This window comes from Eurosta solidaginis, chromosome 2, assembly GCF_040869045.1.
Source record: "Eurosta solidaginis isolate ZX-2024a chromosome 2, ASM4086904v1, whole genome shotgun sequence".
In the NCBI taxonomy this organism is placed as follows: Eukaryota; Metazoa; Arthropoda; class Insecta; order Diptera; family Tephritidae; genus Eurosta; species Eurosta solidaginis.
The window spans coordinates 55,935,732-55,959,303 of NC_090320.1; the positions used below are offsets into that span (position 1 = coordinate 55,935,732).

Sequence of the window (23,572 nt, forward strand, 5' to 3'; positions counted from 1 at the left end):
AAGATATATATACATCAGATAAAATGTATTTTTATAAGTTATTTTTCGATTTTTTAATTTTTGAAATCCATCCACTAGTTTCGCAGATATTTTGATTTGAAAAATTCATAATTTCGCCTTTTGACATGGAATTACCCCCAAACCTTTCATTTGCAGCAAAATAGAAATATACCGTTGGAATCAGCATAAAAATCTCTATAAAGTCCGATTTGTTATTTTATTATTATTATTTTTTTTTGACAATTGTATGTATTCTGCCCTTAAGCCCCTTTTTCTAAATTCTTATCATAAGAAATTTTTATATTTACTTAAAAATCTCGCGTTCCGGTTAATTAAATATATTAATTTCAAATTATTCAGAGAATTACAAAAACAAAATACATTGATATTGTATGTTTGTTTGCATTTATGTCGACGTGCCACCACTTTATAATGTTCTACCAAGATAAAAAGATATTGTTGCGGAGCTGGCTACACTATAAAGGTGGTGACCTTCATTTGTTTTCGTTTGTTTAATTGCAACAACGAAAAAAGCGACAATAGTATCGACGGGTTTTCCGCGAATAACTTTTAAACGAGATAAAAAATATAGTTTCTGCTTTCTGATTCTGAGTCTTGACGCAAATACGCGTCTTTTGATACCACTATCGACATGTGCGATCCGAATTTTCAGTGCAGGAATTAAGTTGAAATTTTACTAAATTTGGAAATTAAGAAGCTTATATTTCATAAACTAAGAGTTTCCTAGAGTTGCGGACGATAATTTTGTGATTTTTAGGACCCCCTCTCCCCCCTCGAAAAAAATAGTTGAAAAATCGTGGCACCTTATTCAAAATATTCCCCCAATTTTAAGTTACTCGACACGTCTGGTCGCTAAGAAAGTATAAGAAGAATAATAACATAGCAAGATACAATGAAATGTCAAAAATGTATTGTTGTGGTTGCTCGTTTGCTACTCCGTGCTAGTCGTTGCTGGCAGAGCTGCCACAGTACTCCCCTTTTAATGACGGAGTCACTGTTGGTTCAGGAATCGTACGCGCCTTGACTTCTCGTATGTTCGAGGAATCGGTTTCGTAGCTGCCTCATCGAAACTGGTGTCTGTATCTTCACGTATGATGAAAGCTGGCTTTAATCTGTCAACCGATACAGCAACTTTCTTGTTGTTCATCTTCACGTTACAAACTCTATCTGTGGTACGATCTATAACCTCATAGGGGCCTGTGTAAAGAGCTTCTAAATGCTCTCGAACTGCATCTGTTCTCAACAATACGTGCGAACAGTCATATAAGTTTTTGAGCAAAAATAAACTTTTCTTCGAGTTATGATGAGCCGCTGGAATAGGCCGAGTATTGCGCATATATTCGCGGTGCTTTTCTAGAAAATTTTGTGGATCGATAGTTGGTCTCCAAACCGGTGTTGGACCCACCCAGGGTAATTTTTATGAGCGCGAACGAAGGCCGCCAATGCAGAAATGAGTTCTGCGCAAAAATACTATGGATCCCGCTCCCGCTTTCGGAGCGCTCCGGGCCATTTTTCGGTTTTTTTTTCGAAATATCTTTGGTAATAGTCTAGTAGAGGGGTCGACTGCTAATCGATAGAGGCGTGAAACGACGCCTTTCGACATCAGTATTAATAATCCGAAGGCGGAAAATAAAAATTTTAACTCGTTCAAAAAATATTAACGAAAAACCGGAAAATGACCTGTGGGTACCTCCGAAACCGGGGGTGGAATGATTTCGCTTTATTTGGCCCATTCGATTCATCAACCTTTACCTTGCACTTTCGTGGTCTTTGTCGAGTTGTTGTTGTTGTTGTTGTAGTAGCGATTAGGTTACTCCCCGAAGGCTTTGGGGAGTGTTATCGATGTGATGGTCCTTTGTCGGATACAGATCCGATACGCTCCGTTAACACAGCACCATTAAGGTGCTGACCCGACCATCTCGGGAACGATTTATATGGCCACATTAAACCATCAGGCCATTCCCTCCCTCCCCACCCCCAACTTCCATGAGGAGCCTGGAGTCGCCAGAGCCTCGTCTGTTAGTGAAACGGGATTCGCCACTCGAAGGTGACGTTGGCAATTGGGTTGGAGAAGCTATATATTGCGCTACACAACCCCTTGAATCCCGTCTTTGTCGAGTCTTCTCCACCAGTACTCGATTACTGCAGAACCCTTTCTCCAAACTGAAATTAAGTGGCGCATCCTGGTTCTTATAACGCATCACCCTTTTCTGCATGTCGATCTTGATGTCATGGGCAACTAAGAAATCTACTCCCAATATAACTTCATCAACAATCTCCGCCACAACGAATTTGTGTAAAACCATGACCTTCCCAATTAAGACTTCACAGATCACTTCTCCCCGGACTTGGTTATACTCGCCAGTGACCGTGCCTCAGGTAATGACTTTACTCTCCTGTAGACCAAATCAGATCGAATCAAGGAATGAGATGCGCCCGTATCTACAGTCAGTACACGTTCTTTGCCATCCACATTCCCGCTGACGGTAATACTGCTCGATTTTCTACCAATTTTCGACACAGATATCACAGGGCATTCAATAGCTGGATCTAGGTCTCGATCTCTATATCTTACTCGCTCTTGCTCATCCCCTCCAGCTTTGTTATTAAGACCACTCATGCTGTTGCAGCCACTAAGATCGAGATCGCAATGACATGCAATGTGACCGGGCTTCCCGCATTTGAAGCATTTGATAACTCTCTCACTCCGCTTTTGTGATCCTTTTAGCGCCTCCAATATTGCGTCTACCCACTGTGGCCTTTCTACTTCCACACGGCTACTTGAAAACTGGCTTACACAGAAGCGACACTGTTTCCTGAATCAGAGCTTGTGAAACCGTTTCTGCGAATGTTGGCTTTGGGTTTGCGTATGTAGCTCGCTTTGTTTCGACGTCCCGTATGCCATTTATAAAGCTCTGAATCTTTACCCTTTCAGTGTATTCCACGGGTGCGTCCGCATTCGCTAAATGTGCCAGCCTTTCAACATCCGACGCAAACTCTTGCAATGTCTCACCAGGTTTCTGAAAGCGGTTCAGTAACTCCATTTGGTATATCTGTCTCCTATGCTCCGCTCCGTATCGTCTCTCTAGAGCGCCCATCAATGCTTCATAACAGTTCCGTTCGCCCTCTGGAATGGTTTGTAAAATGTCAGCTGCAGGCCCTTTCAATGCCGTGAACAGTGCAGCAACTTTATCTTCAGCATTCCAGTTGTTCACTGTTGCGGTTGTTGTTGTTGTTGTTGTTGTTGTAGCGATTAGGTTACTCCCCGAAGGCTTTGGGGAGTATTATCGATGTGATGGTCCTTTGTCGGATACATATCCGATACGCTCCGGTAACACAGCACCATTAAAGTGCTGACCCGACCATCTCGGGAACGATTTATATGGCCACATTAAATCTTCAGGCCATTCCTCCCTCCCCACCCCCAAGTTCCATGAGGAGCTTGGGGTCGCCAGAGCCTCGCCTGTTAGTGAAACGGGATTCGCCGCTCGAAGGTGAGGTTGACAATTGGGTTGGAGAAGCTATATATTGCGCTACACAACCCCTTGAATCCCCCTGTTGCGGTCTTCTCAAATTGTAGCTTAAAGACCTGGAAGGGAACAGAACCGTCAAAGGATGGTGTTTTTACCTTTGGATTACTCGTTGAAACTGCTGGGCGGTTTAGTTGCAACTGCTCGATGCGTCCTCTCAGAGCATCCACCTCGGCCTCGATTTTTTCTCAAACTGTAAAATTTGTGTATCTTGCGCCTCCAACTTCGAAGAAATACGTCCTTCTTGCTCTTCCAGTTGAGCAGAGATCTGCGATGATATCTGTGCTGAAATTTGCGCCGACATTTCGTATATTCGTGCCTCATGTACTTCAATCTTCGCTGTTATACGGTTCTCCTGCGATTCCAGCTGAGATGACATTTGCGACGGCATTTCGGATATACGTACCTCCTGTGCTTCCATCTTGGATATTATACGGTTCTCCTGGGATTCTAGTTGTGATGACATGTTGTTGGATATTTGTGATGACATTTCGGACATTTGTGCCGATATTGCAGCCAATATCATGTTCAGGTCTGTGTTCGCCATTGTCTGCGGTGTTTCAGTTTTCTCCTCCAATTTTGTTGTCTCATCGCCATCAAGATGAAAGACATACTCTTCCACGTCAATTCCTTCTAATTCCATTGCCTGTCGTAGTCGTTCCTGAAGTTCTAGTTTAATGCCGGTTGTATTCAATCCACGGCCCCCCAACTCCTTCTTCAGTTGCTGGATCTTCAATTCACGTAACTTTTCCATGTCCAAGTTGTATTCGAAATCTCCAGAATTTATTCAACAATTCCTCTTCTGACACCAATTGTAACGAATTTACTGCAAATCCTCTTATTTGCAATTTTCTGCTAAGTTCGAATCACTAAACTGTTGAATAAATAACTTCAATATTTAATAATGCAAAATGGCCTTTATTCAAGTACTTTCAAAATAACACTTCTATTGCTCGACAGATAGCGTGCTTGATCGAAACTGATTATCGCGCCTCTACTATTGCTGCTTTTATACTGTGTGATTTCCTCGTTGCATCTTCTAGGCGCTTCCAGTATTTACTTAGTTACTGGTATATAATTATAACTACAGATGCACGTGTGTAGCTCTCATATGCGCGTGTGTTTGTGAGCGACACTTCCACAATTACAATTGCATACTTTTGGGAGCATCTCAGATAAGATATCTGCATGTGTTTATGCGTTGCTTCTCCGCTGCGTGTACGTACATATGTGTAGACATAATGATTGATTCGTTTATGTAGATACATAATGATTGATTTATGGATGTGTATACAAGTCACTCTTATCATCGGCTTAGAGATGATAGTATCCCTTAGTGTTGCTAATATTCGTAACAGTATTTTTGCGCACAACACCTTTCTGCCTTAGCGGCCTTCGGCGCTTATAAAAAATTACCCTGGGTGGGTCCAACACCGGTTTGGAGACCAAAACTATATCCGCGCAAAACACTTATGTTCACAATTTCTTTTGTGGGTACAACAATATTACAACAACCACATGAAAATCGCCAACTTCAACTGCAAATATCTCCAGACAGAGATAAAATTTTTCTCGAGGTCAATACGTGTCTTTTGACACCTCTCTCGATATTTTTGGACTAGTTTTAGCAGTTGTACCCTAAAGTAAACAATTACCAAAAAGAATTCGGTCGCGGGTCCGCCAGCACGTTTCGCGTTTACTGGGTTTATGCAATTAGTATAGTAATGCTAGTGCTTTATGTTGCAACCCTGCTTGAGAATTAATTGTTTAGAATGATGTTCAAAAGCAAATTCGATACAAAAACAAAATTTGTTGTTATTTTCCCATATAAACTTCAGAAAAAAAAAACTAGTCAGCTGTCAAAGCTCACAAAATTGTCAAAAGCGCGCAGAGAAATAAACGAAGACACCGTCGGAAGCAGCGACGTCTCTGGTAGGAAGTCAAGAACGAAGGATTTTTCTATCTGACTTGAATTTGCGTAGAACCGTTCGACTGAGTAATCGCTAAAGAAGTTAAAATAAAATTGTGATAAACGTTGTGAAATATTTTAAAATTTTCATAAAAGTGCATTGAAAGAATACGGCATAGAATTGACATACTTAATTACATAAAGTTTTGCATGAGGATAAGGTTTGAGAGCTGTCTCATATCCAACAAACCTCTATAGAAAGCAGAGCATACATAAAAGAAGAAAGTAAAAATCGATTTTGATGTCTAATAGTCAAAAAGTGTATAATCCTGGAAGAGTGAATATGAAAAGAGTGTTTCATTGCAAAAGAGTGAATTGCTGCGCAAAAGTTCCAGATCATAGAAAAAATGCACAACGAAATATTGGCCTACGATGGGGCACCTCATCCACCGCGTCTTCAACATTAGGCAACAATTGCAGCAGCAACGTAGATATTGTCATGAATGGCGGTAGCAACTGTGGCGGAGGCAGATCACTTTTTGTTGGTGGCCGCATCTCAACCGCCCTTTATTTGTTTTTATTATTAGCTGCACTATTGCAAAGCACCAATGCGACAGCAACGGATATTGCGTTGGATGCAAAAGCTACTCTAACACATAGAATTGATAGTCTTAATTTGTTAGTGTATACATTTTTACTCACACTAACCGTACTGACAATTTGGCTGTTCAAGCATCATCGTGTTTCCTGGTTACATGAAACTGGTCTTGCGGTAATTTATGGTAAGTGCATATGTACCTAAGATAAAGTGATTCCATATGGATGCAAGAATATGTACGTATGTATGTTGGTGTATGCCACCACAGTTGTTCTTTTTTTTGCTAGTTTAGATTCATTTATGACTTAATTGGCATACAAGAAAGCCTTTAATCCAGATACAAAACTAATCGATTTATTAAATGTCGCTCTTTTATAGATAGTTTTTTATTGTGCGCATTTCACCCCCCATGGTCATATGAATTGGATATGCTTTGTGTGTACTACTTAGAATCAACGTCATGCAAACAATAACATTGCGACTCACGTGAATAATATATCAAAGCGACAAGAGGTATTGCAATAAATAATACGAAAAAAAGACAAAGTGTAAATCTAATCAGTAGCTAAGTGGCGTTGATAGAATGCGTTTTGTAACCTTCGATTAGAGTGTGCTACTTATACAAGCTATGCCGAAACGGTGCTGATACGCAAGTCAGTCGGGTCTCGAATTCGATCTGGTAACTTTGATGAGACAAACTCTTACCAATGACATAACTAATGTGTGACCCATAGCTACACGACAAAAACCATGCTGTCGCAAAGATTCATGACTTGAAAATCACTAACCTTGGCATCCCAGCAATGGAGCTCATCGATCTTTCGGCCCGGGCCAGTGGCCATTATTGTGCAGTCATCGGCGTAAGAAACGATAGTAACTCCTGGTGGCGAAGGTAGTTTTGACATGTTAAAATTAAACAAAAGTGGGGATAGGACACCACCCTGAGGCACCCCTTGTTTAATTCTTCTTGGCTTTGATATTTCGTTTCTGAATTGCACCGATGCCTGCCGACCACCCAGATAATTTGCGGTCCACCTTTTAAGACATGGAGGAAGGGTAGACCCTTCCAAGTATTGCAGTAACGTGCCATGGTTGACCGTATCAAAAGCTTTTGATAGGTCTAGCGCTACGAGTACTGTAGGGCTTATGGTTTAGACTACAATTTATCTGGGTGCTAATGGCATTTAGCGTGGTGGTGGTGCTATTGAGTTTTCTAAAGCCATGCTGATGACAGGCTAGCTGCAAATTTGCTTTGAAGTGGGGGAGCAAAATGGCTTCAAGCGTCTTGGCTACTGGCGATAGGAGAGATATCGGGCGATATGACTCTCCTATGTTAGCTGGTTTCCCAAGCTTTAGTAGCGGGACCACCTTGGCCATTTTTCGGGTACGACAAAGGTGGAAAGAGACAGGTTGAAGACATGTGCTAAATATTTGAAACCCTCTTTCCCTAGGCTTTTAAGCATCGGCATGGCTATGCCGTCTGGGCCCACTGCTTTGGATGGTTTAGCATGACCGATGGCATCCTCAACCTGGTGTTGTTGTTGTTGTAGCAATGCTCGCCCCACCTAATAGCCGCGACCGATCACAAATTGTCATCAATATCCTCTAACGAGAGTCCAAGGAAACTTGCCGTTTCAACAGGGGTGGACCATAAGGAAAGGGGTGTTAGAGGCGTTGGTTCCACATTACAATTGAAGAGATGGTTTGTGTCATGTGGGGACACATTGCAAGCGGGGCATACATTTTGTATGTCGGGGTTGATTCTGGATAGGTAAGAGTTTAACCTGTTACAGTATCCAGAACGAAGTTGAGCAAGAGTGACACGCGTTTCCCTGGGGAGTATGCGTTCCTCTTCCGCAAGTTTTGGATAATTTTCGTTAAGTACTGGATTCACCGGGCAATTCCCGGCATAAAGGTCCGACGCCTGTTTATAGAGTTCACCAAAGACCTGCTTGTGTTTTTTCACTTCATACGACTGGGTTCTCAGGTGCCGTATTTCCTCAAAATGCTTACGGAGATGACTCCTTAAGCCCCTATGCGGTGCTGGTTCATCAATCAGATGTCTGTTGGGATGCCCAGGTTTCTGGGTATTCAACAGGAACTGTTTGGTCAGCATCTCATTTCTCTCCCTGATGGGGAGTATTCTCGCCTCTTTATGCAGATGGTGTTCTGGGGACATAAAAAGACAGCCCGTGGCGATTCTGAGAGCAGTATTTTGGCAGGCCTGTAGTTTCTTCCAGTGGGTGATTTTTAGGCTTGGCGACCATATGGGTGACGCGTAGCACGTAATCGGCTGGCTAATTGCTTGGTATGTAGTCATGAGCGTTTCTTTATCTTTTCCCCAAGTACTGCTAGCGAGGGATTTGAGGATTTTGTTACGGCTCTGAATTCTCGGAACAATTGCGGCTGCGTGCTCACCAAAATGTAGATCCTGATCAAACGTCACACCCAAGATTTTGGGGTGTAGGACAGTCGGTAGCGTAGTGCCATCGACGTGGATGTTCAAAATGGTCGACATTTGGGGCGTCCATATTGTAAATAAGGTCGCGGAAGATTTAGTCGGTGATAATGCCAGGTTTCGCGAGGCGAAAAAACTGGAGAGATCAGGGAGGTAGCCGTTTATTTTATTGCATAGCGCATCGATCTTTGGGCCTGGGTCTGTGGCCATTATTGTGCAGTCATCGGCATAGGAAACGATTGTGACTCCTTCCAGTGGTGAAGGTAGCTTAGATATGTAGAAATTAAACAAAAGTGGGGATAGGACACCACCCTGTGGCACCCCTTGTTTAATTCTCCTTGGTTTTGATGTTTCGTTTCTAAATTGCACCGATGCCTGCAGACCACCCAAATAATTTGCGGTCCACCTTTTAAGACATGGGGGAAGGGTAGACCCTTCCAGGTCCTGCAGTAACGAGCCATGGTTGACCGTATCAAAAGCTTTTGATAGGTCTAGCGCTACGAGTACTGTTCTATGGTGGGGGTATTGATTTAAACCGCAATTTATCTGGGTGCTAATGGCATTTAGCGCGGTGGTAGTGCTATGGAGTTTTCTGAAGCCATGCTGATGAGGGGCTAGCTGCAAATTTGCTTGGAAATAAGGGAGCAAAATGGCTTCAAGCGTCTTTGCCACTGGCGATAGGAGAGATATCGGACGATACGACTCACCTATGTTAGCTGGTTTCCCAGGCTTTAGTAGCGGGACCACCTTGGCCATTTTCCATTTCTCAGGTATGACAAAGGAAAGAGACAGATTGAAGACATGCGCTAAATATTTGAAACCCTCTTTCCCTAGGCTTTTAAGCATCAGCATGGCTATGCCGTCTGGGCCCACTGCTTTGGATGGTTTAGCACGACCAATGGCGTCCTCAACCTCTTTAGCGGTGATGGTGATTGGTGACGCGCTGAATTTGTGTTTATGTGCGTGTCTATTGGCTCTCCGTCTATCTTTGTCGACCGTAGGATGCATTATATATTGTCGGCAGAAAGCGCTCGCGCATTTTTTCGCGTCCGACAGCACTTTGTCGCCAAAGGCGATGGAAACTTTGTCTTTGTGCTTAGTCGGATTCGATTGGTGACGCGCTGAACTTATGTTTACGTGCGCGTCTGTTGGCCCTCCGTCTATTTTTGTCGACCGTAGAATGCATTATGTATTGTCGGCAGAAAGCGCTCGCGCATTTTTCGCATCCGACAGCACTTTGTCGCCAAAGGCGATGGAAGCTTTGTCATTGTGCCTAGACGGATTCGATACGGACTTTACAGTGGACCAAAGTTTACCTACACCGGCAGAGAGGTTACAACCGCTTAGGTGCTCCTCCCATTTCGCCCGCTTGTGTTCATCCACAATCTGATGCGTTAGTTTATGTCCCTTATTTGGGGGTCGCCGGGATCGAGCTGTCTTATAAGGTCACGTTCTCTCGCTAAACTTGCGGCCTCTGCCGGGAAGTGGCGCCGAATTTCGGGAATTCTACCGGCGGGAATGAAACGAGCCGAGGCGGATTCAATGACCTTGCGGAAAGCACGCTCCCCTTGGCGGGCATCAGTTGGGATAGGGAGGGCAGCAAAGCGGTTGTCTGTAAAGGATTTGTATTCGTCCCACTTTCCTTTTTTGAAGTTTATGAAAGTGCGTTTTTATTATTATTATTATTATTATTATTATTTTGATAAGAATTAATAGCCTTTATATTAAATAATATTTTGTTAAATTTTTGAGCTGAAGGCCAATTTAAATAAAAACACAACTTTTTGTATTATAGTTGTATAATTTATTTTTGTCGATATTTCGGCTCAGTCGATCGAACATATTTTATGATCCCGAAGATGGCTTTAGAATAAAGCCTAAATATCGACAAGAATAAATTATACAACTATAATACAAAAAGTGGTGTTTTTATTTAAATTGGCCTTCAGCTCAAAAATTTAACAATATATTATTATTATTATATTTATTTATTACGGTCTGTAAGACCTAGTTGATGTTAAGTAAACATATGTTTCATTAAATATTAAGTGTTTTTCAATATAAAAATAATTTTACTTTAAACTTATTAATATTTTCACAATCTTTTACCTCAGTAGGTAGTTCATTGTACATTTTGTACCCTGTATATTCTAAAGTCTTCTTTGTGAACTCTGTTCTTACTCTAGGCAGTCTTATATTATTGCAGTATCTAGTTCCATAACTATGGATCTCGTGATTATATAATATTTTATTGCTCAGGTAACTCTGTAGCATTCCTAATCTTACACGATGTATAAATTTCAAAGTGAAGTAACTTATTGACTGTTTTATACTAAGCCAGTTTAACCGATTCAGCATTATAGTTTTTGATGTTCTTGGGGGACATTTTAATATAAATCGCATAGCCTTGTTTTGTTGTATTTGTAGTCTTTTAATTTGCATATCACTCGCTATCAGCAGAACTGTAGCACACTATATAAAGTGCGGCTCAATAATTGAACGATACACCATTATTTTATGACGTTGACTAATATGTTTACATGTTCTGTACATGAATCCTATTTTCTGCGCAATTTTTCTTTCAAGATAATTTATATGTTCTCCAAAATTCAGGTTTTCATCAATTAAAACTCCTAAGTACTGCATACTCCTTGAATTAAGTTGTTTTTTATCTTCAGGGTTATATTGTTTAAATCGTTATTACGTATGGTGTTCTAGTTTTCGCAAAATACCATGAACTTAGCCTTATCTATATTTTTCTTCAATTTTTTAAGGCACAACCAGTTGTATAGAGAGTCAAGATCTTCTTGTGCTTTCTGCATTGCACAGTCGGCATATTTCTCACTGATGGTGAGCAGTGCATCATCCGCAAATAGACGTATATTGCAATATTTTAAGCATTTTTGTATATCATTTATGTACAATGTAAATAGTACCGGTGCAAGTACTGAACCTTGTGGCAATCCGATATCTACATCCACAACCGATGAGACTGCGTTTCCAATTACCGTCCTTTGCTTTCTGTCACTGAGATAACTTCGGAACCATTCCAAAGTCTTACCTCTGACACCAGTTTTGAACAAAACATTCAACAATTCCCGCCTATCAACTGTTTCAAAGGCCCGTTTCAAGTCTAAGAAGACAGACACAACTTTTTCATCTGATATATCTTCTTTCCATTCTGCAATAAGCATGTTAAGTGCTGTTTAACAAGAATGGCTCTTCCTGAATCCAGACTGTTCTGGTATAATAACTTTGTGCTTTTCTAGGTATGCCACCAATTGATTATTTATCTATTTATTTATTTAGTCTAGTAACAAATGTTTAGTACAGACACTTATGACTAAATTACAGAGACCAGCTTATATTAAGCTATGGAGAACACTAGCAAAAAGAATTTATATTATTACAGATTAAGTAATTTTTTAGTTTAAGTTTATTCACCACCATTTCCATAATTTTCTCAGCTGAGGGTAACGTATTGATTGGCCGTAGCTCCTCCGGTTTCACTGTATTTTTTACTTTTTCCACAGGTACTATTGTTGAAACTTTCCAGCAGTTTGGAACAATGTCATTATTTAGGGACTCATTTATTATGTCTTTGTAAAAGTTACCAATGTACATCATGGAATCCTTGAAGACACCCTCAGATAAAAGCTTTCCTCCGCCATATTTATTTTTAAAAGCTTTTGTGATATTCATTATATCATCTAACTGAATGTCAGTGAAAAGAAACGGTTCTATTGCGATCGAGCGATCAACGTTTAGTTCGGCTGCAGTAGGCATTTCTTCGATACTATCACTAATTTCGACTATGCTCTGTACAAAAAAAATTGTTTAGGGCATTAGCTATATGTTACTCATTATCGAGGCATTCGCCATGTATTACTATCTTAGTGATATGTGTTTTGTTATCTGTAAGCTCTGCGAGGTCTTTCAGACACTTCCACATCCGCTTCATGTTTCCGTTATTGCTGTGAACTCTGCCTTCCATATACATCTTCTTCTTATATATAATAGTACTTTTGTATATTTTCTTTAATACATTGTATTCATCCCAGTATCCTGTTTATGTGGCAATATTATATAGCTCAAGTTTTCTTTTATGGAGAGCTGTAAGCTCACGGTCATACCACTTATTTCTCAGTTGTATTTTTGTTCTCTTCACATATGTCAGTGCTTGCATTACTTCAGTAAGAATATTGTTCAGGGTTGTAGTTTTATTTTCCGCTCCCGCATTACGCATACAGCTAAAATCGCATGTTCTTAGCTTATTTAAAAGGTTTTCGGAACTATAGTATTCCCAAGAGGTAAAAGTAGAGTAGCTTCTCATTTTGCAAAACTTTGTTGATGGCACTATATTTTCCGACCTAACTTGATCATTATTAGTAAAGAGCAAGTTAATTTTGGTAGACGAGTTCTCTGTTGTTCTCGTATTGAAATTAATTCTTTGAATCATTGCCCTTTGTGCGAATAAACTTAATAGGTGTTTCGAGTATGTTGACGATACATTCATATTGATCTTAAAATCTCTAATTATGATATTATTGTCTGATTCCTTAAGGTTTTCAGTCAGGATTTCATCTAAAAACGTAATAAAGTCGGCGTCACTGCTACTCGGTGAGTGATAAAGTACACCAATTTGCCATTTTAAGGCACATTTTTTGATTATTATAATAAAACAAAAATAAATGTAAGGCGCGATAACCTCCGAAGAGATATAAGGCCGACCTTCTCTTCCAATTTGCATCGTGCTCCTCTTGATTTTCCCTACATGTTTTATGCCGACTCCGAACGGCATCTGCAAGCAGATGAATTTTCACTGAGAGCTTTTCATGGCAGAAATACACCCGGAGCGCTTGCCAAACACTGCCGAGGAGCGACCCCGCTTAGAAAAATTTTCTTCTAATTGAAAAACATTTCTAAAATTTTGATGTTGCTTTACCCGCGGTGCGAACCCAGGGCATACGGTGTGGTAGGCGGAGCACGCTACCATCACACCATGGTGGCCATTTTTATAATAATGCACCATATATTCATGTTAATGGCTATATTGCAGACTATACTAAACCCTAAATTTTCATGAACATACATCAAAACACCACCCGTATGTCTACTATGGGAATCGCAACGAATACATTTGTATGTCGGAATGTTTAATTCGGTATCCATTATAAGATCATTTGTGCATGTTTCTGCCAGGCATGCTTAACGAACGAAACGATATCATTTCGTTACGATAATCAACGTTAATAAACGAAACGAAGTCATTTCGTTTCGTTTATTAACGTTAAGAACGTCAAATTAACGTTAATTTGACGATCTTAACGTTAATAAACGAAACGAAGTGACTTCGTTTCGTTTATTAGCGTTGATTATCGTAACGAAATGATATCGTTTCGTTCGTTAAGCATGCCTGGTTTCTGCGCATAGTACAATGTTTGGTTTTCTTATTTCGACAAACCTCTCCAGTTCACTTTTGTTTGCTGTTATACTACAAATATTGAGATATATACATTCCAAGTTATGCGCCCCACTACTTCGATTTTTGTACTTTTTATGCTTTGGTTGCTAATAAACAATCTTTTTTTTCCTTGCGAACAATTTTTGCTGATATACAGGACATGCTCTATCCATAGTATCATGGTTATCATCAAGCCCAAGATTCAGTTCTTTATTTGCCCTCATACAGTTGATACATTTCCTGACTGGTTCCTTATAGCATTGCGTATGTTTGTGTTCACCCAGACATTTTGTGCAAACTTCTCTTTCTTTACAGTCACTGGCCTTATGATGAAAGCCTTTACATTTAAAACAACAAAGTACTTGGACTGCATCATACACTCTGCACCGTTCCCAGCCTACATTTATCCTTTCTCCAGCTAGTATATTCGTGAAAGCTTCTACGTCCACTTCCAATACTGCGTTGTAATACACATTCGAACCCTTTTTCTTTTCATACTGTTTTATAATTTTAATGTACGTTTCAGAAAGACACGCATTTTGTCGTTTAATTCTCTGCGCCAGTTCTTCACTATCATATTTAAAATGTATACCCGATACAACAACTGTCGTTTTCACTTTCTTAGGGATCTTGACCTCATAGGTATTTCCAAGATTAGTCTCGATGGCATTTTTAATTTTATCTCGTTCTTGATCATTTTTACTTTCAACTATCACTACCCCGCTTTGCCTAGTTACTATATTCGTTATTTGCAGCTCTTTAGGGTCTACATTTGAATTAAGGTCATTTTTTGTCCTTTGCGCATCTTGTTTTTTGCTCGGTTTCACTATTAGTGGATGATTTTTTTTTATCTCTGGCAACGCTTCTTTTTTTTGTTTACTACTTTTTGTTATATTCGCATATGATATTTTTGCTTAAACATTATTGACATTCTGCTTCAGTTCATTGCACATTTTTTTGTTTTCGCTGCTTATTGCTTCAATCGTTTTCTTATTGTCATCTTTGCATGGTCATCTTTGTTAGTTTTTAATTCGACACATACCTGTTCACTGCTTCGCTTAAAGTCTTCTGCTATTTCCCGCATTTTATTAACTTTTTTACACTTTTTTCACACGATTTTTGCATAGCTCTAATTCTTTCACTGAAAGCTGTTTCCACCGCTTGTAGAAGATGCTTTATTTCTTTTTCGTTCTTTCTAAGTGCATTGTCAAATTCACTTCTATATTCTTGTAGTTGTTCATTTTGCTTCACTACCATTTGCATGTCTTTTAATATGTCATGTTGTTGTTGTAGCGATTAGGTTACTCCCCGAAGGTTTTGGGGAGCGTTATCGATGTGATGGTCCTTTGTCGGATACAGATCCGATACGCTCCGGTAACACAGCACCATTAAGGTGCTGGCCCGACCATCTCGGGAACGATTTATATGGCCCCATTAAACCTTCAGGCCATCCCTCCCTCCCCACCCCCAAGTTCCATGAGGAGCTTGGGGTCGCCAGAGCCTCGTCTGTTAGTGAAACGGGATTCGCCGCTCGAAGGTGAGGTTGGAGAAGCTATATATTGCGCTACACAACCCCTTGAATCCCCATCTACATTACGTACATACTGTACACAGTCAGTACACATACGTCATTGTTTACTATATAGTTTGGCAGCTTAAGTAGAGGTTATGTTGCGAATAGAGTGGAAGGCAGTGGACTAGGCAGCCGAATGTCATATAATGAAGGAATGGTGTTCGGAGATTTTTCGAAGTTAAAAAAAACAAGTAAGGAAGGCTAAGTTCGGGTGTAACCGAACATAACATACTCAGTTGAGAGCTATGGAGACAAAATAAGGAAAATCAATCTGGGGTAACCCTGGAATGTGGTTGTATAACATGTGTATCAAATGAAAGGTATTAAAGAGTATTTTAAGAGAGAATAGGCCATAGTTCTATGGATGAACGCCATTTAGGGATATCGCCATAAAGGTAGACCAGGGCTGACTCTAGAATTTGTTTGTACGATATGGGTATCAAATGAAAGGTGTTACTGAGCATTTTAAGAGGCAGTGGGCCTTAGGTCTATCGGTGGACGCCTTTTCGAGATGTCCCCATTAAGGTGGACCAGGGGTGATTCTAGAATGTGTTTGTACGATATGGGAATCAAATGAAATGTGTTACTGAGCATTTTAAGAGGGAGTGGGCATTAGGTCTATAGGAGGACGCCTTTTCGAGATATCGCCATTAGGGTGGGCCAGGGGTGACTCTAGAATGTTTGTACGGTATGGGTATCAAACGAAAGGTGTTACTGAGCATTTTAAGAGGGAGTGGGCATTAGGTCTATAGGTGGCCGCCTTTTCGAGATATCGCCATTAGGGTGGGCCAGGGGTGACTCTAGAATGTGTTTGTACGATATGTGCATCAAACGAAAGGTGTTACTGAGCATTTTAAGAGGGAGTGGGCATTAGGTCTATAGGTGGACGCCCTTTCGAGATATCGCCATTAGGGTGGGCCAGGGGTGACTCTAGAATGTTTGTACGATATGGGTATCAAACGAAAGGTGTTACTGAGCATTTCAAGAGGGAGTGGGCATTAGGTCTATAGGTGGACGCCTTTTCGAGATATCGCCATTAGGGTGGGCCAGGGGTGACTCTAGAATGTGTTTGTACGATATGGGTATCAAATGAAAGGTGGTAAGGAGTATTTTAAAAGGGAGTAATCCTTAGTTCTATAGGTGGACGCCTTTTCGAGATATCGCCATAAAGGTGGACCAAGGGTGACTCTAGAATGTTTGTACGATATGGGTATCAAACGAAAGGTGTTACTGAGCATTTTAAGAGGGAGTGGGCATTAGGTCTATAGGTGGACGCCTTTTCGAGATATCGCCATTAGGGTGGGCCAGGGTGACTCTAGAATGTGTTTGTACGATATGGGTATCAAATGAAAGGTGGTAATGAGTATTTTAAAAGGGAGTAATCCTTAGTTCTATAGGTGGACGCCTTTTCGAGATATCGCCATAAAGCTGGACCAAGGGTGACTCTAGAATGTTTGTACGGTATGGGTATCAAACGAAAGGTGTTACTGAGCATTTTAAGAGGGAGTGGGCATTAGGTCTATAGGTGGACGCCTTTTCGAGATATCGCCATTAGGGTGGGCCAGGGTGACTCTAGAATGTGTTTGTAAGATATGGGTATCAAATGAAAGGTGGTAATGAGTATTTTAAAAGGGAGTAATCCTTAGTTCTATAGGTGGACGGCTTTTCGAGATATCGCCATTAGGGTGGGCCAGGTGTGACTCTAGAATGTTTGTACGATATGGGTATCAAACGAAAGGTGTTACTGAGCATTTTAAGAGGGAGTGGGCATTAGGTCTATAGGTGGACGCCTTTTCGAGATATCGCCATTAGGGTGGGACAGGGGTGACTCTAGAATGTTTGTATGATATGGGTATCAAACGAAAGGTGTTACTGAGCATTTTAAGAGGGAGTGTACATTAGGTCTATAGGTGGACGCCTTTTCGAGATATCGCCATTAGGGTGGGCCAGGGGTGACTCTAGAATGTTTGTACGATATGGGTATCAAACGAAAGGTGTTACTGAGCATTTTAAGAGGGAGTGGACATTAGGTCTATAGGTGGACGCCTTTTCGAGATATCGCCATTAGGGTGGGCCAGGGTGACTCTAGAATGTGTTTGTACGATATGGGTATCAAATGAAAGGTGGTAATGAGTATTTTAAAAGGGAGTAATCCTTAGTTCTATAGGTGGACGCCTTTTCGAAATATCGCCATTAGGGTGGGCCAGGTGTGACTCTAGAATGTTTGTACGATATGGGTATCAAACGAAAGCTGTTACTGAGCATTTTAAGAGGGAGTGGGCATTAGGTCTATAGGTGAACGCCTTTTCGAGATATTGCCATTAGGGTGGGCCAGGGGTGACTCTAGAATGTTTGTACGATATGGGTATCAAACGAAAGGTGTTACTGAGCATTTTAAGAGGGAGTGGACACTAGGTCTATAGGTGGACGCCTTTTCGAGATATCGCCATTAGGGTGGGCCAGGGGTTACTCTAGAATGTTTGTACGATATGGGTATCAAACGAAAGGTGTTACTGAGCATTTTAAGAGAGAGGGGGCATTAGTTCTATAGGTGGACGCCTTTTCGAGATATCGCCATTAGGGTGGGACAGGGGTGACTCTGGTATGTTTTTGTACGATATGGATATCAAATTAAAGGTATTAATGAGGGTTTTAAAAGCGAGTGGCCCTTAGATGTATATGTGAAGGCGTTCTCGTGATATCCACCAAAATGTGGACCAGGTGATCCAGAAAATCATCTGTCGGGTACTGCTAATTTATTTATATATGCAATACCACTAACAGTATTCCTGCCAAGATTCCAAGGGCTGTTGATTTCGCCTTGTAGAACTTTTTCATTTTCTTCTACTTAATATGGTAGGTGTCACACCCATTTTACAAAGATTTTTCCAAAGTTATATTTTGCGTCAACAAACCAATCCAGTTACCATGTTTCATCCCTTTTTTCGTATTTGGTATAGAATTATGGCATTTTTTTCATTTTTCGTAATTTTCGATATCGATAAAGTGGGCGTGGTTATGGTCAGATTTCGCCCATTTTTTATACCAAGAAAAAGTGAGCTCAGGTAAGTACGTGGGCTAAGTTTAGTAAAGATATATCGGATTTTGCTCAAGTTATTGTGTTAATGGCCGAGCGGAAGGACAGACGGTGGACTGTGTATAAAAACTGGGCGTGGCTTCCACCGATTTCGCCCATTTTCACAGAGAACAGTAACCGTCATAGAATCTATGCACCTACCAAATTTGAGAAGGATTGGTAAATTTTTGTTCGACTTATGGCAATAAAAGTATTCTAGACAAACTAAATGAAAATGGGCGGAGCCCAAGTTTCGTCGCTTTATCTGTCTTTTGTAATGAGTTATCTCACTTTTTCGGTTTTTCGAAATTTTCGATATCGAAAAAGTGGGCGTGGTTATAGTCCGATATCGTTCATTTTAAATAGCGATCTGAGATGAGTGCTCAGGAACCTACATACCAAATTTCATCAAGATACCTCAAAATTTACTCAAGTTATCGTGTTAACGGACGGACGGACGGACGGACGGACGGACGGACGGACGGACATGGCTCAATCAAATTTTTTTTCGATCCTGATTATTTTGATATATGGAAGTCTATATCTATCTCGATTCCTTTATATATGTACAACCAACCGTTATCCAATCAAACTTAATATACTCTGTGAGCTCTGCTCAACTGAGTATAAAAATGATAAAAGCTTTAATATAAATAAAACTATTGTTTTAATAACAACAAAAACGCCATATATATTCTGTATACATAAATATGTAAGGATTATCTCACTTTAAAATTTGAATTAAATAATCTAAAGTTTTGTTTTGAAACTGAGTCGAGAACTGTGCGTGTGAATGTGCGAATTTTCACCGATCAGCTGTTAGTTGCGCTACTTGGTAAAATTTACAATGACATAAATCTTAGCATTTCACATTCTTGCAGTTTATTAATGCTGTATTGGTCCAACCCAGAACATTTGGTAAGGTGTTAATATTTACCACACACCCCATCCACGTATCGAACTTTTACACTTGTCGCACTTTTTTTCCATTTTGGTTTAAGTAACTTGCATACATATATGTGCATACATATGTACATATGCAAGTAGCCACTAATGCAGGTGCAAATGTATGCGTATGTCTTATTTATATTAGGGGGACTCATGTAACCGTATAAATGCCTTATAAAGTGTGTAAACGTATAAATTTATCTAGTTTACGCACGAGCTGTCAAATTTTGTATGAAAAATCATTTACACATTTTGTATAAATTTACGCGCACATTTCATTGTGTAAACGCGGTAAACTCAAAGGAATGCAACCTTGCAGACATTACAGACGGCATTTTCATCAAAAATCTCCAACATCAGCAAGTAAAGGCGTTTTAGTTTTGATTTTTCACTTAATCTTGGTATTTTTTAATTTGTATAACAATCAAAAAAATTTTTTTGGAAATAATACAGCTGAAAAACAATCAAGTTTATCAAGAGTATTACTAGGTGCGTTCATATAACCGCGTGTGTAAATGGATATAATTTTACACCTTATAAGTGCTCCGCCTATCACACCGTATGCCCTGGGTTCAACTCCCGGGCAAAGCAACATCAAAATTTTAGAAATAAGATTTTTCAATTAGAAGAAAATTTTTCTAAGCGGGGTCGCCCCTCGGCAGTGTTTGGCAAGCACTCCGGGTGTATTTCTGCCATGAAAAGCTCTCAGTGAAAACTAATCTGCTTTGCAGATGCCGTTCGGAGTCGGCATAAAACATGTAGGTCCCCTCCGGCCAATTTGTAGGGAAAATCAAGAGGAGCACGACGCAAATTGGAAGAGAAGCTCGGCCTTAGATCTCTTCGGAGGTTATCGCGCCTTACAGTTATTTTTTTTTTTTTATAAGTTTATATGCTATCATGAGTCCCCCTATTAAAAATTTATTAATTTAGACTATTTCATTTAGTGTCACAAATAACTTCCAAATTAGTTTCCTGAGTCTCTATCTCTTACATTAGATTATGTTATCTAATATTTTTATGAGGTTTTACAATTTTTCAATATAAAATTCAAGGAGCAAAATTAAACACGACCGTTCCTTTTCGCGCCACTCATGAATGATCACGATGAAGTCGGAGGTACGCTCGAACGAAATAAGTATAGGCAGGTGGTCGGATGCCAATGTTACCATCGGCTGCCAGTTGACGCAGTTTACGAGTTCTGCGCTCACGATTGAAATATCCGGCGAACTGTCACAGCTTCCTACCATACGTGTGGGGCGTCTCCGTTTATAGTGCACAACGTCGTTTCTTCTATTTGATCCGCTAACATCTCACCCCTACTGTCCACCCGCAAGTTTGAATGCCATAGATCGTGATGGGCATTGAAATTGCCTAAGATAATGCGATTGTTTCTAGTGAGTACGCCGCCGATATCAGGGCGGTATCCACTGGGGCAACAGGTGACAGGAGAGATGTAGATGTTGATGATTTCTAAATTTGCATCGTCCTACCGGACAGATAATCCTTGACGTTCTAAGATGTCGGGATCAAATATATGATATTGCACAGTGTGGTGTATGATAAACGCGAGGCCGCCCCCATTTCCGCTCTCGCGATCTTTTCTGTGGACATTATATCCAAAACAGGTCTGCAATGCAGATCATGCTGTGAGTTTAGTCTCTTGAGTCGCAGCAATGCGGATGTTGTGCCGCTTCATGAAGTCGACTATCTCCGTGGGAGGTAGGGACTAAGAGTCTGTTTCCCTGACCTACACAATTGCTGCCGGAAAAGAGGGGGAAAAAGACGGGTGCAGGGGCTGATGCTCGGAATTGCTCCCGACTCTACTACGGAGATTGTAGGTATGAGTGGGAGTAGCCGTGTGAGTTGGTGGCGCCGTGGGGCGCGAGCAACAGCGGGTACTTGTTGTGGCTTGCTGAGCAGCGGGGCTGCTGGAGGGTAGCGGGGCGCTAAGGCGCAGAATACGGGACATCCTAGGACGTGAACAGCAAGGATCCACAAAAGATTTATAGAAGTTACGTGGACGTCTGGTTTTGGGGTCTAGCCCAGAACAACCTGTCCGATGCAACCATCCCTTAGACGAGACACACTGACAAGAGTTTGACCGTCCTAAAAAGATTCTTTTCCGGCAGATGCAGCAAATCCATTTCTCAGGACCGGGGTCAGGAGACGGACCCGGATTGGGTTCGATACCTTCCCGGAGCAAGAGAATATGGAGCAGTCCCGCTGCAAGGAGCTGCTGGGAGGATGACAATTTGTGGGAGGGACGCAACAAATTAAATGGGGTTACACTGAAATGGCAGTCCTTGGTCGGGAAAAATCCCGAGTCGCTCCGGTACATAGAACCGAACCGACGGCCTTGAGGGTTAATGGTACTTGTTACTGGACCGTACCGGGTATATATCCAGCAAAGACCATTAAAACCGATAACAATTCCCAAAACCTACGGGGAGTGTCCTCATCGCCAGGCAGAAAAGCATCGACTGAAAGCTCATAGGACCTAGAGATTTCCAGGCTAAATCCTCTTAGAATGACGTGGGTATATTCGGCCAAAGCTATCATCATTACACTTTTTTATAAGTGGAAGGACGAAACCATTTATAAACTCAGGGGACTGTTAAAGCCTATAACTCTGGCAGCTTTCTGTTTTGTCATGGTGTGTTTATATGTAAGCAAAGACGAGTGTCATAGGTAGCATTCCAGGGGTCTAAAGGTAACAACGATTCCTGGATTGCTCCGATTGTTATGCTCACCTTTATTTGACTCTGCGTCAAATAAAACGTTAGCCAAAGGTCTCTTATCTAATCAATTGTTAACATCAGTGCCAGTACCTTGCCAAGGCGTTCTACAGCGTCGATAATCACATCCTACCGCTGCTCCTCCAGCGAGTTAGGGGGCTTAGAATATTCCCGCCGTAGGTATGCCTGTCATAAGACGCGACTAAAATACCAAATTGGTTCAAGGGGTTGTTTAGCACAACCCTTTAAATGGGTTTCCAGCGCAATATATAGCTTTTCCAACCTAACTGGCAACCTCACCTACCCGTGGCGAATACTGTTTCTTTAGCAGCCGAGGCTCTGGCGACCCAAAGTTCCTCATGGATCTAGGTGGTGGGGAGGCGGTATGGCTTTGCAGGTTTCATGGTCATACTAAATCGTTCCGAGAGATGGTCGGGCTAGTGCCTTGATGGTGATTGTTACCGTACCGTGAACGTGCCGGATCTGCGTCCGGCAAAGGACCATCAACATCGATAACACTCCTCAAGGCCTTCGGGGAGTGTCCTTATCGCTACAACAACAACAACAACAATGTCCTACCTGGCAAAGCTAGCAACACTTTTAACGTCCAGAGTTCGCTGTGGCACGCTTTCTTGCTTTATTTGATTATTAATAAATCAATTGGTATGTTGTCAATAAAATCATATCAAAATGCAATTTTATTATACACTAACTTTACCCGGCGTACGTTGTAACGCCCGAGATCGAATGAATATTGCGTCATTCTTTCTGTTTTGTTTGTTGATAATTTAGTTTATTGTTCTGTAAATTGAATTGAATTTTGTACGCATATTTGGTGAAATTTTTGTTTAAAACATTTTATTATTGTATCTTATTGTAATGAAAGTGGGTACACAGTATTTTTGGTTTTTTTTTTTTTTGGAAAAGCACGGACTCTCTAAATTTAATCCTGCAACAGTAAGCGATTGTCCTTGTGCTTTGTTGATTTTAATTGCAAAAGCAAGGCGTACAGAAAACTGCAAGAGCTTAAAATTGAATGGCAAATCTGTAGGAATCATTGGGATCCGTGGTAAGAGCACACCACCTTAGCTTTTACCGCTGATGATTGATGCTTCGATTACAATCGGCATTAATTTCTTAACGCAAAGTCTGGTACCATTGCACAATTTTGGTGGGTCTAAATTCCGAAGAAGCATGATTGGTGAGCCAATTTTCAAAGTTAATATATGCGCAGGCATTCCAGGTTTTTAGAGTTTAGAA

General features: G+C 40.9%; 1 protein-coding gene across 1 annotated transcript in view; it reads left to right on the plus strand.

Annotated features, from left to right (window-relative positions):
- Positions 1 to 5,417: 5,417 nt before the first annotated feature.
- Positions 5,418 to 23,572, plus strand: part of Nhe3 (Na[+]/H[+] hydrogen exchanger 3) — a 96,551-nt gene continuing 78,396 nt past the window's right edge. The window contains exon 1 of the mRNA XM_067765371.1: positions 5,418 to 6,242. Coding sequence (XP_067621472.1) covers positions 5,762 to 6,242 — 481 coding nt within the window. The 5' untranslated portion in view covers positions 5,418 to 5,761. The remainder of the gene's footprint in view (positions 6,243 to 23,572) is intronic.